This window comes from Oncorhynchus masou, chromosome 7 (genome assembly GCF_036934945.1).
Source record: "Oncorhynchus masou masou isolate Uvic2021 chromosome 7, UVic_Omas_1.1, whole genome shotgun sequence".
Lineage (NCBI taxonomy): Eukaryota > Metazoa > Chordata > Actinopteri > Salmoniformes > Salmonidae > Oncorhynchus > Oncorhynchus masou.
The window spans coordinates 17,389,783-17,403,387 of NC_088218.1; the positions used below are offsets into that span (position 1 = coordinate 17,389,783).

General features: G+C 45.7%; 1 protein-coding gene across 4 annotated transcripts in view; it reads left to right on the top strand.

Moving 5' to 3' along the window:
- The window catches only part of LOC135543398 (fibronectin type III domain-containing protein 3B-like), a 153,266-nt gene extending 143,270 nt beyond the window's left edge, over positions 1-9,996 (top strand). For 3 of the 4 annotated variants that reach the window (XM_064970610.1, XM_064970611.1, XM_064970612.1), the window contains exons 26-27: positions 6,697-6,824; positions 7,767-9,996. In XM_064970610.1, the coding sequence (XP_064826682.1) occupies positions 6,697-6,824; positions 7,767-8,078 (440 nt within the window). In that variant the 3' untranslated portion in view covers positions 8,079-9,996. Of the gene's footprint in view, positions 1-6,696; positions 6,825-6,950; positions 7,048-7,766 lie in introns of all 4 variants that reach the window. The other variant, XM_064970613.1, reaches the window with a different exon arrangement.
- Positions 9,997-13,605: the final 3,609 nt, after the last annotated feature.

The window sequence follows — 13,605 nt, forward strand, 5'->3', positions numbered from 1 at the left end:
CATGGTCTGGGGCGGTGTGTCACATCATCATTGGACTGAGCTTGTTGTCATTGCAGGCAATCTCAATGCTGTGCGTTACAGGGAAGACATCATCCTCCCTCATGTGGTACCCTTCCTGCAGGCTCATCCTGACATGACCCTCCAGCATGACAATGCCACCAGCCATACTGCTCATTCTGTGCGTGATTTCCTACAAGACAGGAATGTCAATGTTCTGCCATGGCCAGCGAAGGGCCCGGATCTCAATCCCATTGAGCACGTCTGGGACCTGTTGGATCGGAGGGTGAGGGCTATGGCCATTCCCCCCAGAAAGGTCTGTAAATTTGCAGGTGCCTTGGTGGAAGAGTGGGGTAACATCTCCCAGCAAGAACTGGCAAATCTGGTGCAGTCCGTGAGGAGGAGATGCACTGCAGTACTTAATGCAGCTGGTGGCCACACCAGATACTGACTCTTACTTTTGATTTTGACACCCCTTTGTTCAGGACACATTATTCCATTTCTGTTAGTCACATGTCTGTGGAATTTTTATTTAATTTCACCTTTATTTAACCAGGTAGGCTAGTTGAGAACAAGTTCTCATTTGCAACTGCGACCTGGCCAAGATAAAGCATAGCAGTGTGAACAGACAACAACACAGAGTTACACATGGAGTGAACAACAAACAATAAACAAGTCAATAACAGTAGAAAAAAATAATCTATATACATTGTGCGCAAAATGCATGAGGAGGTAGTCAATAAATAGGCCATAGGAGTGAATAATTACAATTTAGCAGTTTAACACTGGAGTGATAAATGATCATATGAACATGTGCAGGTAGAGATACTGGTGTGCATAAGAGCAGAAAAGTAAATAAAATAAAAACAGTATGGGGATCAGGTAGGTAGATTGGGTGGGCTATTTACAGATGGAGCGATCGGTTAGCTGCTCAGATAGCAGATGTTTAAAGTTGGTGAGGGAGATAAGTCTCCAACTTCAGAGATTTTTGCAATTCGTTCCAGTCGCAGGCAGCAGAGACCTGGAAGGAAAGGCGGCCAAATGAGGTTTTGGCTTTAGGGATGATCAGTGAGATACACCTGCAGGAGCGCATGCTACGGGTGGGTGTTGCCATCGTGACCAGTGAACTGAGATACGGCGGAGCTTTACCTAGCATGGACTTGTAGATGACCTGGAGCCAGTGGGTCTGGCGACGAATATGTAGCGAGGGCCAGCCAAGTAGAGCATACAGGTCGCAGTGGTGGGTGGTATATGGTGCTTTAGTAACAAAACGGATGGCACTGTGATAAACTGCATCCAGTTTGCTGAGTAGAGTATTGGAAGCTATTTTGTAGACGACATCGCCGAAGTCGAGGATCGGTAGGATAGTCAGTTTTACTAGGGTAAGTTTGGCGGCGTGAGTGAAGGAGGCTTTGTTGCGGAATAGAAAGCCGACTCAAGATTTGATTTTAGATTGGATATGTTTGATATGAGTCTGGAATGAGAGTTTACAGTCTAGCCAGACACCTAGGTGCTTATAGATGTCCACATATTCTAGGTCGGAACCATCCAGTGTGGTGATGCTAGTCGGGCGTGCGGGTGCAGGCAGCGAACGGTTGAAAAGCATGCATTTGGTTTTACTAGCGTTTAAGAGCAGTTCAAATCAAATCAAATTTTATTTGTCACATACACATGTTTAGCAGATGTTAATGCGAGTGTAGCGAAATGCTTGTGCTTCTAGTTCCGACAATGCAGTAATAACCAACAAGTAATCTAACTAACAATTCCAAAACTACTGTCTTATACACACAAGTGTAAGGGGATAAAGAATGTGTACATAAGGATATATGAATGAGTGATGGTACAGAGCAGCATAGGCAAGATACAGTAGATGGTATCAAGTACAGTATATACATATGAGACGAGTATGTAAACAAAGTGGCATAGTTAAAGTGGCTAGTGATACATGTATTACATAAAGATGCAGTAGATGATATAGAGTACAGTATATATGTATACATATGAGATGAATAATGTAGGGTATGTAAACATTATATTAGGTAGCATTGTTTAAAGTGGCTAGTGATATATTTTACATCATTTCCCATCAATTCCCATTATTAAAGTGGCTGGAGTTGAGTCAGTGTGTTGGCAGCAGCCACTCAATGTTAGCGGTTGCTGTTTAACAGTCTGATGGCCTTGAGATAGAAGCTGTTTTTCAGTCTCTCGGTCCCAGCTTTGATGCATCTGTACTGACCTCGCCTTCTGGATGGTAGCGGGGTGAACAGGCAGTGGCTCGGGTGGTTGTTGTCCTTGATGATCTTTATGGCCTTCCTGTAACATCGGGTGGTGTAGGTGTCCTGGAGGGCAAGTAGTTTGCCCCCGGTGATGCGTTGTGCAGACCTCACTACCCTCTGGAGAGCCTTACGGTTGTGGGCGGAGCAGTTGCCGTACCAGGCGGTGATACAGCCCGCCAGGATGCTCTCGATTGTGCATCTGTAGAAGTTTATGAGTGCTTTTGGTGACAAGCCAAATTTCTTCAGCCTCCTGAGGTTGAAGAGGCGCTGCTGCGCCTTCTTCACGATGCTGTCTGTGTGGGTGGACCAATTCAGTTTGTCTGTGATGTGTATGCCGAGGAACTTAAAACTCACTACCCTCTCCACTACTGTTCCATCGATGTGGATAGGGGGCTGTTCCCTCTGCTGTTTCCTGAAGTCCACAATCATCTCCTTAGTTTTGTTGACGTTGAGTGTGAGGTTATTTTCCTGACACCACACTCCGAGGGCCCTCACCTCCTCCCTGTAGGCCGTCTCGTCGTTGTTGGTAATCAAGCCTACCACTGTTGTGTCGTCCGCAAACTTGATGATTGAGTTGGAGGCGTGCGTGGCCACACAGTCGTGGGTGAACAGGGAGTACAGGAGAGGGCTCAGAACGCCCCCTTGTGGGGCCCCAGTGTTGAGGATCAGCGGGGTGGAGATGTTGTTGCCTACCCTCACCACCTGGGGGCGGACCGTCAGGAAGTCCAGTTCCCAGTTGCACAGGGCGGGGTCGAGACCCAGGGTCTCGAGCTTGATGACGAGCTTGGAGGGTACTATGGTGTTAAATGCCGAGCTGTAGTCGATGAACAGCATTCTCACATAGGTATTCTTCTTGTCCAGATGGGTTAGGGTAGTGTGCAGTGTGGTTCAGATTGCATCGTCTGTGGACCTATTTGGGCAGTAAGCAAATTGGAGTGGGTCTATGGTGTCAGGTAGGGTGGAGCTGATATGGTCCTTGACTAGTCTCAAAGCACTTCATGATGACGGAAGTGAGTGCTATGGGGCGGTAGTCGTTTAGCTCTGTTACCTTAGCTTTCTTGGGAACAGGAACAATGGTGGCCCTCTTGAAGCATGTGGGAACAGCAGACTGAGATAGGGATTGATTGAATATGTCCGTAAACACACCAGCCAGCTGGTCTGCGCATGCTCTGAGGGCGCGGCTGGGGATGCCGTCTTGCGAGGGTTAACACGTTTAAATGTTTTAATCACCTCGGCTGCAGTGGCTGCAGTGAAGGAGAGTCCGCATGTTTTCGTTGCAGGCCGTGTCAGTGGCAGTTGGAGGCCACGGAAGGAGTGTTGTATGGCATTGAAGCTCGTTTGCAGGTTAGATAGCACAGTGTCCAAGGAAGGGCCAGAAGTATACAGAATGGTGTCGTCTGCGTAGAGGTGGATCTGGGATTCGCCTGCAGCAAGAGCAACATCATTGATATATACAGAGAAAAGAGTCGGCCCGAGAATTGAACCCTGTGGCACCCCCATAGTGACTGCCAGAGGACCGGACAACATGCCCTCCGATTTGACACACTGAACTCTGTCTGCAAAGTAGTTGGTGAACCAGGCAAGGCAGTCATTAGAAAAACCGAGGCTACTGAGCCTGCCGATAAGAATGTGGTGATTGACAGAGTCGAAAGCCTTGGCCAGGTTGATGAAGATGGCTGCACAGTACTGTCTTTTATCGATGGCGGTTATGATATCGTTTAGTACCTTGAGCGTGGCTGAGGTGCACCCGTGACCGGCTCGGAAAACAGATTGCACAGCGGAGAAGGTACGGGGGATTCGAGATGGTCAGTGATCTGTTTGTTGACTTGGCTTTCGAAGACCTTAGATAGTCAGGGCAGGATGGATATAGGTCTGTAACAGTTTGGGTCCAGGGTGTCTCCCCCTTTGAAGAGGGGGATGACCGCGGCAGCTTTCCAATCCTTGGGGATCTCAGATGATACAAAGGAGAGTTTGAACAGGCTGGTAATAAGGGTTGCGACAATAGCGGCGGACAGTTTTAGAAATAGAGGGTCCAGATTGTCAAGCCCAGCTGATTTGTATGGGTCCAGGTTTTGCAGCTCTTTCAGAACATCTGCTATCTGGATTTGGGTAAAGGAGAAGCTGGGGAGGCGTGGGCGAGTAGCTGCGGGGGGGCGGAGCTGTTGTCCGAGGTTGGAGTAGCCAGGAGGAAGGCATGGCCAGCCGTTGAGAAATGCTTGTTGAAGTTTTCGATAATCATGGATTTATCGGTGGTGACCGTGTTATCTAGCCTCAGTGCAGTGGGCAGCTGGGAGGAGGTGCTCGTGTTCTCCATGGACTTTACAGTGTCCCAGAACTTTTTGGAGTTAGAGCTACAGGATGCAAATTTCTGCTTGAAAAAGCTGGCCTTTGCTTTCCTGACTGACTGCGTGTATTGGTTCCTGACTTCCCTGAACAGTTGCAAATCGCGGGGACTATTCGATGCTATTGCAGTCCGCCACAGGATGTTTTTGTGCTGGTCGAGGGCAGTCAGGTCTGGGGTGAACCAAGGGCTATATCTGTTCTTAGTTCTGCATTTTTTGAACGGAGCATGCTTGTCTAAGATGGTGAGGAAGTTACTTTTAAAGAATGACCAGCCATCCTCAACTGACGGGATGAGGTCAATATCCCTCCAGGATACCCGGGCCAGGTCGATTAGAAAGGCCTGCTCGCAGAAGTGTTTTAGGGAGCGTTTGACAGTGATGAGGGGTGGTTGTTTGCCCGCGGACCCGTAGCGGATACAGGCAATGAGGCAGTGATCGCTGAGATCCTGATTGAAGACAGCAGAGGTGTATTTGGAGGGCAAGTTGGTCAGGATAATGTCTACTAGGGTACCCATGTTTATGGATTTGGGGTTGTACCTGGTGGGTTCCTTGATGATTTGTGTGAGATTGAGGGCATTAGATTAGATTGTAGGACTGCCGGGGTGTTAAGCATATCCCAGTTTAGGTCACCTAACAGAACAAACTCTGAAGCTAGATGGGGGGCGATCAATTCACAGATGGTGTCCAGGGCATAGCTGGGAGCTGAGGGGGGTCAGTAGCAGGCGGCAACTGTGAGAGACTTATTTCTGGAGAGATTTATTTTTAAAATTAGAAGTTCAAACTGTTTGGGCATAGACCTGGAAAGTATAAAGAACTTTGCAGGCTATCTCTGCAGTAGATTGCAACTACTCCCCCTTTGGCAGTTCTATCTTGACGGAAAGTGTTATAGTTGGGTATGGAAATCTCAGAATTTTTGGTGGCCTTCCTAAGCCAGGATTCAGACACGGCAAGGACATCAGGGTAGGCAGAGTGTGCTAAAGCAGTGAGTAAGACAAACTTAGGGAGGAGGCTTCTGATGTTGACATGCATGAAACCAAGGCTTTTCCCATCACAGAAGTCAACAAATGAGGGTGTCTGGGGACACCTCCACATCACCCTAGGAACAGAGGAGGAGTAGGATGAGGGTGCGGCTAAAGGCTATTAAAACTGGTCGCCTAGAGTGTTGGGGACGAGGAATAAAAGGAGCAGATTTATGGGCGTGGTAGAATATATTCAGGGCATAATGTGCAGACAGGGGTATGGTGGGGTGTGGGTACAGCGGAGGTGCAGACAGGGGTATGGTGGGGTGTGGGTACAGCGGAGGTAAGCCCAGGCACTGGGTGATGATAAGAGAGGTTGTATTTCTGGACATGCTGGTTATAATGGGTGAGGTCACCGCATGTGTGGGAGGTGGGACAAAGGAGGTATCAGATGTGTGAGGAGTGGAACTAGGGGCTCCATTGTAAACTAGAACAATGATAACTAACCTAAACAACAGTATACAAGGCATATTGACATTTGAGAGAGACATACAGCAAGGCATACAGTAATCGCAGGTGTTGAATTGGGAGAGCTAGCTAAACCAGTAGGTGAGACAACAGCTAGTCAGCTAACACAACAACAGCAGGTAAAATGGAGATGACTAGGCAGAGAGGGTCGGATTAACTACACACAGAAGCTGAGTTCGCGGCTGGGGCCGACAGATAAAACATAAATAAACAGAATGGATGATTAATGATTGGATGATTAATTACCGTGATTGATGGACAGTCCAGCAGGCATCGGCTATGTAGCCAAATGATAACAGTGTCCAGGGGGCAGCAGTAGATGGAGCAGGGAAGCCGCCACTACGCTAGCGACACGGTGTTTAAAGTTAGTAGCCCGGGGGTGGTGTTCAGTTTATGTCTCAGTTGTTGAATCTTGTTTTGTTCATACAAATATTTACACGTTAGGTTTACTGACAATAAACGCAGTTGACAGTGAGAGGACGTTTATTTTTTTGAGTTTATGAGTCATCCTCCCACATGAAGGTGTCATCAGCTGCCTGTAGTTTCCACGTGTTTATGACATTGTTTGTGACAATGTGTCCTGTCTGCCTACAGCTCCCAGAGTGCAACAGCTGGAAGGGAATGTGTGTGAGGTCACCTGGGAGACCATTCCACCAATGAGAGGCGACCGTGTCAACTACATCCTGCAGGTGCTGGTTGGACGAGAGTCAGAGTACAAACAGGTAACACACACACAGTTCATGTGAGGATAGCTGAATAGAAACATTTGGGTTGAATGCATTCAGTTGTGCAACTGACTAGTTCTCCCGTTTCCCTTGTCTTCCATGTACCCTTTCATGTGGTGACAGCAGAGTGAAGGCAGCGTATTAATGACTATTACAGCTCCGAGACCACTGACATTTAACAGTGTCTGCTGCCAATGGAACTTTATGGAAACTCAATATGGTTGTCAATATACACACACACACACACACACACAATCACACTTGCCCTTTTGGCAGTCGAACAGCTCTTCAGGTGAATGAGTATTGAAAAGCACATTAAAAAACACACACGCAGACACACACATATCTGATGTGTTAGTGAAGAGTTTTGTGGTCCTTATCTCCGGTTAAGTTTTGAACTTATTGATCTAGCGAGCAGTTGGAGGCAGAAGACTTGTGTGTGTCCTAAGTGGTTCTTGAGGTAGTTTAATCCCTTCTGTACAGAGGCAGCGTTGATAATGTTAACCTGATAACAGATTCTATAGCCTCTTTCATGCACTCATTGGATTTCACTAATGTAGAATAGCAGCAGGGGGACTGTTAAGAGCCAATACTAACACACACACACACTGAGCATTAACCTGTTTGGTCTGAATCAATTTGTTGTTGTTGATGAGGTCACAATGTACTTTCTAAATCAAGGTTCTCTCTCTCTCTCTCTCTCTCTCTCTTTCTCTCTCTTCTCTTTCTCTCTTTCTCTCTTTCTCTCTCTCTCTCTCTCTCTCTCTCTCTCTCTCTCTCTCTCTCTCTCTCTCTCTCTCTCTCTCTCTCTCTCTCTCTCTCTCTCTCTCTCTCTCTCTCTCTCTCTCTCTCTCTCTCTCTCTCTCTCTCTCTCTCTCTCTCTCTCTCTCTCTCTCTCTCTCTCTCTCTCTCTCTCTCTCTCTCTCTCTCTCTCTCCAGGTGTTTAAGGGAGAGGAGAGTGCCTTCCAAATCACCGGACTCCAAGGCAACACCGACTACCGTTTCCGTGTATGCGCCTGCCGCCGTTGCCAGGATACCAACCAGGAACTCTGTGGCCCTCAAAGCCCCTCCTCCCCGTTCACCCTGCGTCGTCAGGAGCAACAGTGCCTGGGGGAGACCAGCGCCGTGGAGACGGTGAAAGGGGCGGGGATAATATCCAGCGATGAGCGCTTTGCGGCGGTCGTGGTGTGTGTGTTCGCCGGTGTCTCCATCCTCATGGCCTGTCTGCTACAATACTTCTTCATGAAGTGAGGGAATGAATCGGCAGCAGGATAGAAAAGAGAAAACAAAACGATAGTGAAAGAAAAAGAGCATCTACTAAAGAAAGGAAAGAAAACAAACACTTGAGAATCAAGTGCAGGATAGAAAGAGAAAAAAACCGAGAGAGGAAACAGACTTCAAACGAAACAGACCTGAGCTGTACTTCAGTTATTCTACCGCGACGTTGTAGTCCACGTATCCCTCTCTCTCTCTCGCTCTCTCTCTCTGTTTCTCTTGTCATTGTTAGTTTGGTCTCTCTATCTTATGTAATGGATGTATTTTGGAGGGAAGCTGTTCGTGGCCAGAACAAACAAACTGATAACCAAGCATTAGCCAGCCAGGAGCCCAGTAAGCTCCTCAATGACCCACATTACATTATTTTGTATCTTTTTAAACCTAATAGACAAAGTCTGCTTTTCTTTATATTTCTTTCCTTTCAATTCCTTACTTTACTGTGTCTGTGTCCTATTTGCGCTGTTCGCTGCAGTCTTTTGTAGTTTTTTTTCCGTTGTGCCATTTTGAAATGTAGTTCTCAAGCTTTAGCCATGTATTCATCTATATCTGTTACCTTGTCTATTATAGGCCAAATCATGCAATCTTGATGCACAGATGCACACACAGACACATAGACACAGACACACAGAAACACATGCAGATGCACAGCGAGACAAACACACACACACACACACACACATGCACAGAGAGACAGAAACACACACACTCACTCAGATGCCTTCTCTTCTGTCTTCTTTATTCAGCTACCAAAGCGATGCCGTTGTTAAAAAATGCTGCTATCCTGTTTCGTTATATCTGAGAAAGAATGGATTTAGTTACCTAATATATACAATCTATATCAAATATATCTAAGATAGATCTACCTATCTATATTTGTAGGGGGCGATGCTATGATGTAATATAAGAAGTGTAGAGGTCTGAATGACAGAGAGAAAGAGGAGGGATCCAGGTAGATGTTGCCTTTTCACCACTGATCTAGGACCAGCTTTCTCTCCCCTGAAGCTAACCTAAACCCTTAGGAGTGGGAAATGCAAAGCTGACTTTAGATCAGTTTAGGGCAAGGGTGTAAAACCAGGCTCCTGGAGGGCCACACACCTGGCCATATCTAGCCAATCAGCAACAACAGTTGATCAATTTAGTTTGAGGTTGATAAAAACATGATGACACTTTGACCTGTGAGAACTGGACCTGACACCCCTGGTCTAGGGATAACCTGGTATATTCCACTGGGAGTGGTTTAGTGAATTATAATATGTATTCTAGGTGCTCACCTGCAGATCTGAGGTCAGTTCAGTAGCCAGTCCCCGCTGTCGAATGTAGAGGTTACTGCAGTAACCTTTAATCCGCCCCCCGCCCCCACTCAACCCTCATACCTATTCATACCCTTCTTTTTTCTCTGCCCCCTCTCTCTTTTTCTATCCCTCTGCCATTCTCAGTACGTCTCCCTCCCCTCCTCATTCCTAACCTCCCTCTGCCCCCTCTCTCTTTTTCTATCCCTCTGCCATTCTCAGTCACGTCTCCCTCCCCTCCTCATTCCTAACCTCCCTCTGCCCCCCTCTCTTTTTCTATCCCTCTGCCATTCTCAGTACGTCTCCCTCCCCTCCTCATTCCTAACCTCCCTCTGCCCCCTCTCTCTTTTTCTATCCCTCTGCCATTCTCAGTACGTCTCCCTCCCCTCCTCGTTCCTAACCTCCCTCTGCCCCCTCTCTCTTTTTCTATCCCTCTGCCATTCTCAGTACGTCTCCCTCCCCTCCTCATTCCTAACCTCCCTCTGCCTCCGTCTCTCTAATTAATGCTGTTATCATCCCACTCTCTCTCTCTAAACTGTGCTTCGCTCCTACTGTTATCAACCCTCTCTCTCTCTCTCTAAGCTGTGCTTCGCTCCTACTGTTATAATCTAAGCTGTGCTTCGCTCCTACTGTTATCATCCCACTCTCTCTCTAAGCTGTGCTTCGCTCCTACTGTTATCATCTAAGCTGTGCTTCACTCCTACTGTTATCAACCCTCTCTCTCTCTCTCTAAGCTGTGCTTCACTCCTACTGTTATCATCCTCTCTCTCTCTCTCTCTCTCTCTCTCTAAACTGTGCTTCGCTCCTACTGTTATCAACCTCTCTCTCTCTCTCTAAGCTGTGCTTCGCTCCTACTGTTATCATCTCTCTCTCTCTCTCTCTCTCTCTCTCTCTCTCTCTCTCTCTCTCTCTCTCTCTCTCTAAGCTGTGCTTCGCTCCTACTGTTATCATCCCACTCTCTCTCTCTAAGCTGTGCTTCGCTCCTACTCGTCAGTTAGCAGAGTCTTTAACTGCTCCAACACCTTTGCCAAAGTCGATGGGAAAGTTACGCTACAATTTCTCTATTGGTTCTATACCTTTATTTATATACAATAGAATATTTGCATACAGTACTTTACAAGCCAATTACAGTGCAATCTTTTCAGTTATTTATTGTTTAAAAAATAAAAAATTAAGAGACAAATGTAAGTGTAGTTATAAATGTACTAATTGTTTTTTCTCTCGTAGCATGTTATATTGTTATTATGATAATTCTTCTGTTTTTTGTTTTTGTTGGATGTTATTTTAGATGTTTGATTTAAGGCCAGCATTTCGTACTCTCAGTAGCCAATTACATATCTCATTTATTCTCTTACAGTTGTTGGGAAAACCTGTAGTTGTTTCATTATTCTGTATGTCGGTGTCAGTGCCGTTTTTAACATGGTAACCAAATGTCTGTCCTTGTCATCTCCTCTCTGACACACAGAACGGGCTCTTATCCATAACCACGTGACCATCACGTCATAACACCAATAATGGTGGCTTTAGAATTGTTATGTCATGATTTCACGGTTATGACCAGCCTGTGTGGTTTTCTGTATGCATTAAGAGATGTAGCAAACCGTTAGCCAGGTTATATTGGTAAAGATTTTAGACAGCTGGAGCAAACACACAAAAGTGTCTTCAGAAACGTTACCTTTTCTGATATTAAGGTTATGTTGGCGTCTGTATTAGGATTTAAGCAGAAGCACGACGTACCGTACAACTCTGAGGGGGCACTGGTGGTTAAATAATGTACACTCTTAGAGAAAAGGGTTCCAAACGGGTTTTTCGGGTTCCAAACGGGTTCTACATGGAACCCTTTTGGGTTCCACGTAGAACCCTCCAATGGGGGACAGTCGAAGAACCCTTAAATGCTCTAGGTAGCAGCTTTTTTCCCATAGAGTTTATGAAGGTACTCTGAAGGTTAAATAAGGTGTGAAGGTACTCTTTACAGTTACTGTAACCAGTGCTTGAAGAGGACGGCAGAGGGTGGCGGTACTGACTTTAATTCTACCGTTTGAGCCGGGATCCTGTAAGTTTCCATTATTCAGACAGTATGACGAGACTTGAAGACTCAGGTTAGCTCCGCATGGCTAATGCCCTAGGCTTCAGTTCCAGGGGCTAACACAGTCTTGGGACACTGTACAGTGCCCCCTCAGTGGGAAGGTGCGTGGTGTCTCGGGGAGTCAGAACAATAGTTGCCTTAATTTGTCGTTTATACTGCCTAATGTTATAGGTTAGGACATGTTTGATGTCATATCTGTTTGGATTATTTCTGCCAAAATCGAGGCTTGTGTCATGCCATTTTACTTTGCGTGTGTGTGTGTGACACGCACACACACGTTCCTTTCAACGTTATCTTCGCTCTAAAGGGTTCCTTGATGTTCCCTCTGTGACCACACAGCATTATTATTCCTGTCACATTGTTATCCTCTCAAAAAGGAAAGACATAACTTGATCTGTGATTCACGCTTCGTTCATATTTGTAGTGTTTTTATGTTTCTTTTTTGGGGGAAAGCTAAATGTGTTAAATATACTACCCCTTTATTGAATTTTAACACGCTGATTTCACACTGAAAAGGGTCAAAAAGACTACAACAATCAAATGGGGATGTCAGTCAGACCGATGAGGATGATGAGGAATACTTTTCCCAGCTTGTCGTCGTATAAAGAGCCTTGGTGATTATTTTCTGTCCAGTATTTTGCTTAGAATTGATAGTCAGTGCAGAGTTATTATACGCATAGAGATGTAGTATTGACGCTAAAATGAGGCACGTACAACTAACAGGTTATACGGAGCACTTTTAAAGCGGTAGACCCTTAGCCCACAGGGTAAGTGTCTGTCCTGCCAGAACCATGATGCTTTTCATCAGACAGCTTCTTGTTTTGATACCAGACACACAGCTGCCCGCCGGGCACTCTGTTACATTGGCATTACTATGTCGTCTGGAGTTTTGACCACGTCATTGTTGTGACTGAGTCGTCTGGCACTGTTGGGTCATTTGGTGTTGCTGTGTCATACAGCGTTACTCTGTCATCTGACGTGACTTTGTCATGTTGTGTCCGTCTTTCCTGTTTACCTGTCTCAGTTAGAAAGAAAACTGTTGATATGTCCTGTTGTGTTAAATCTCTCCCAAGCCTTTTATACAGCCAAATCATTCCCGAAGTTGTGTTAAATCTCCTCCAAGCCTTTTACAGCCAAATCATTCCTGATGTGTTAAATCTGCCCCAAGCCTTTTACAGCCAAATCATTCCTGAAGTTGTGTTAAATCTCCTCCAAGCCTTTTACAGCCAAATCATTCCTGATGTGTTAAATCTGCCCCAAGCCTTTTACAGCCAAGTCATTACGGATGTTGTGTTAACTCTTCCCCAAGCCTTTTACAGCCAAGTAATTCCTGACATTGTGTTAAATCTGCCCCAAGCCTTTTACAGCCAAGTCATTCCTGACATTGTGTTAAATCTGCCCCAAGCCTTTTACAGCCAAGTCATTCCTCATGCCTAGGAACAGGAGTTTTCCCTGACCATGTGAATTGACCAGGATGGTTAGGACACATGGTCACGAAATACTCCTGTCCATACTCCCTAATAATGCCTAATGTTATAGGCTAACGTTAGGATAATGGTAGGCCAATGTTAGGCCTGTGATATCACCAATAATATGTCTCCTAAAAGCTTTTGGCTAGGTTAGGATAATAGTAGGCATGTGATATCACCAATGCTGACCAAATGTTCCCTAAAGGTTTTTGGCTAATATTCTCTCAAGCTTTTGGCTCGTGTTTTTCCAGGGCTTGCCCAGTAGCTACTTGTCTGTGTGAGCAGGGTACACCCTGTAAGATTTGTATTTAGGCAAATCTTTAGACCCTTCTGGCCCTGCTGATCGAGTGGGTCCTGAACAAAACAGATACTTCTGCCCAGCAACCCAGCATCTGTGCCTTCTGATTGGTTACTTTTTTTGTCAGATTAATAAAAAATAGAAAAATGACACGGGAAATACGGATTTATACAGATTTTGAATATGAGAGATTGGATATTGAGTGGGTAACAGTCCCAGATTAATGTATGAAGACTTGTATGTATTAAACATTTTTTTTATTAGTCTGGAACAAAAACAAACCAACAACATATTTGTACCTCACACTTATCAAAACAAACATTCCAATGTTGACGTGGGCTGCGATTTGAAAGAAAAAAAG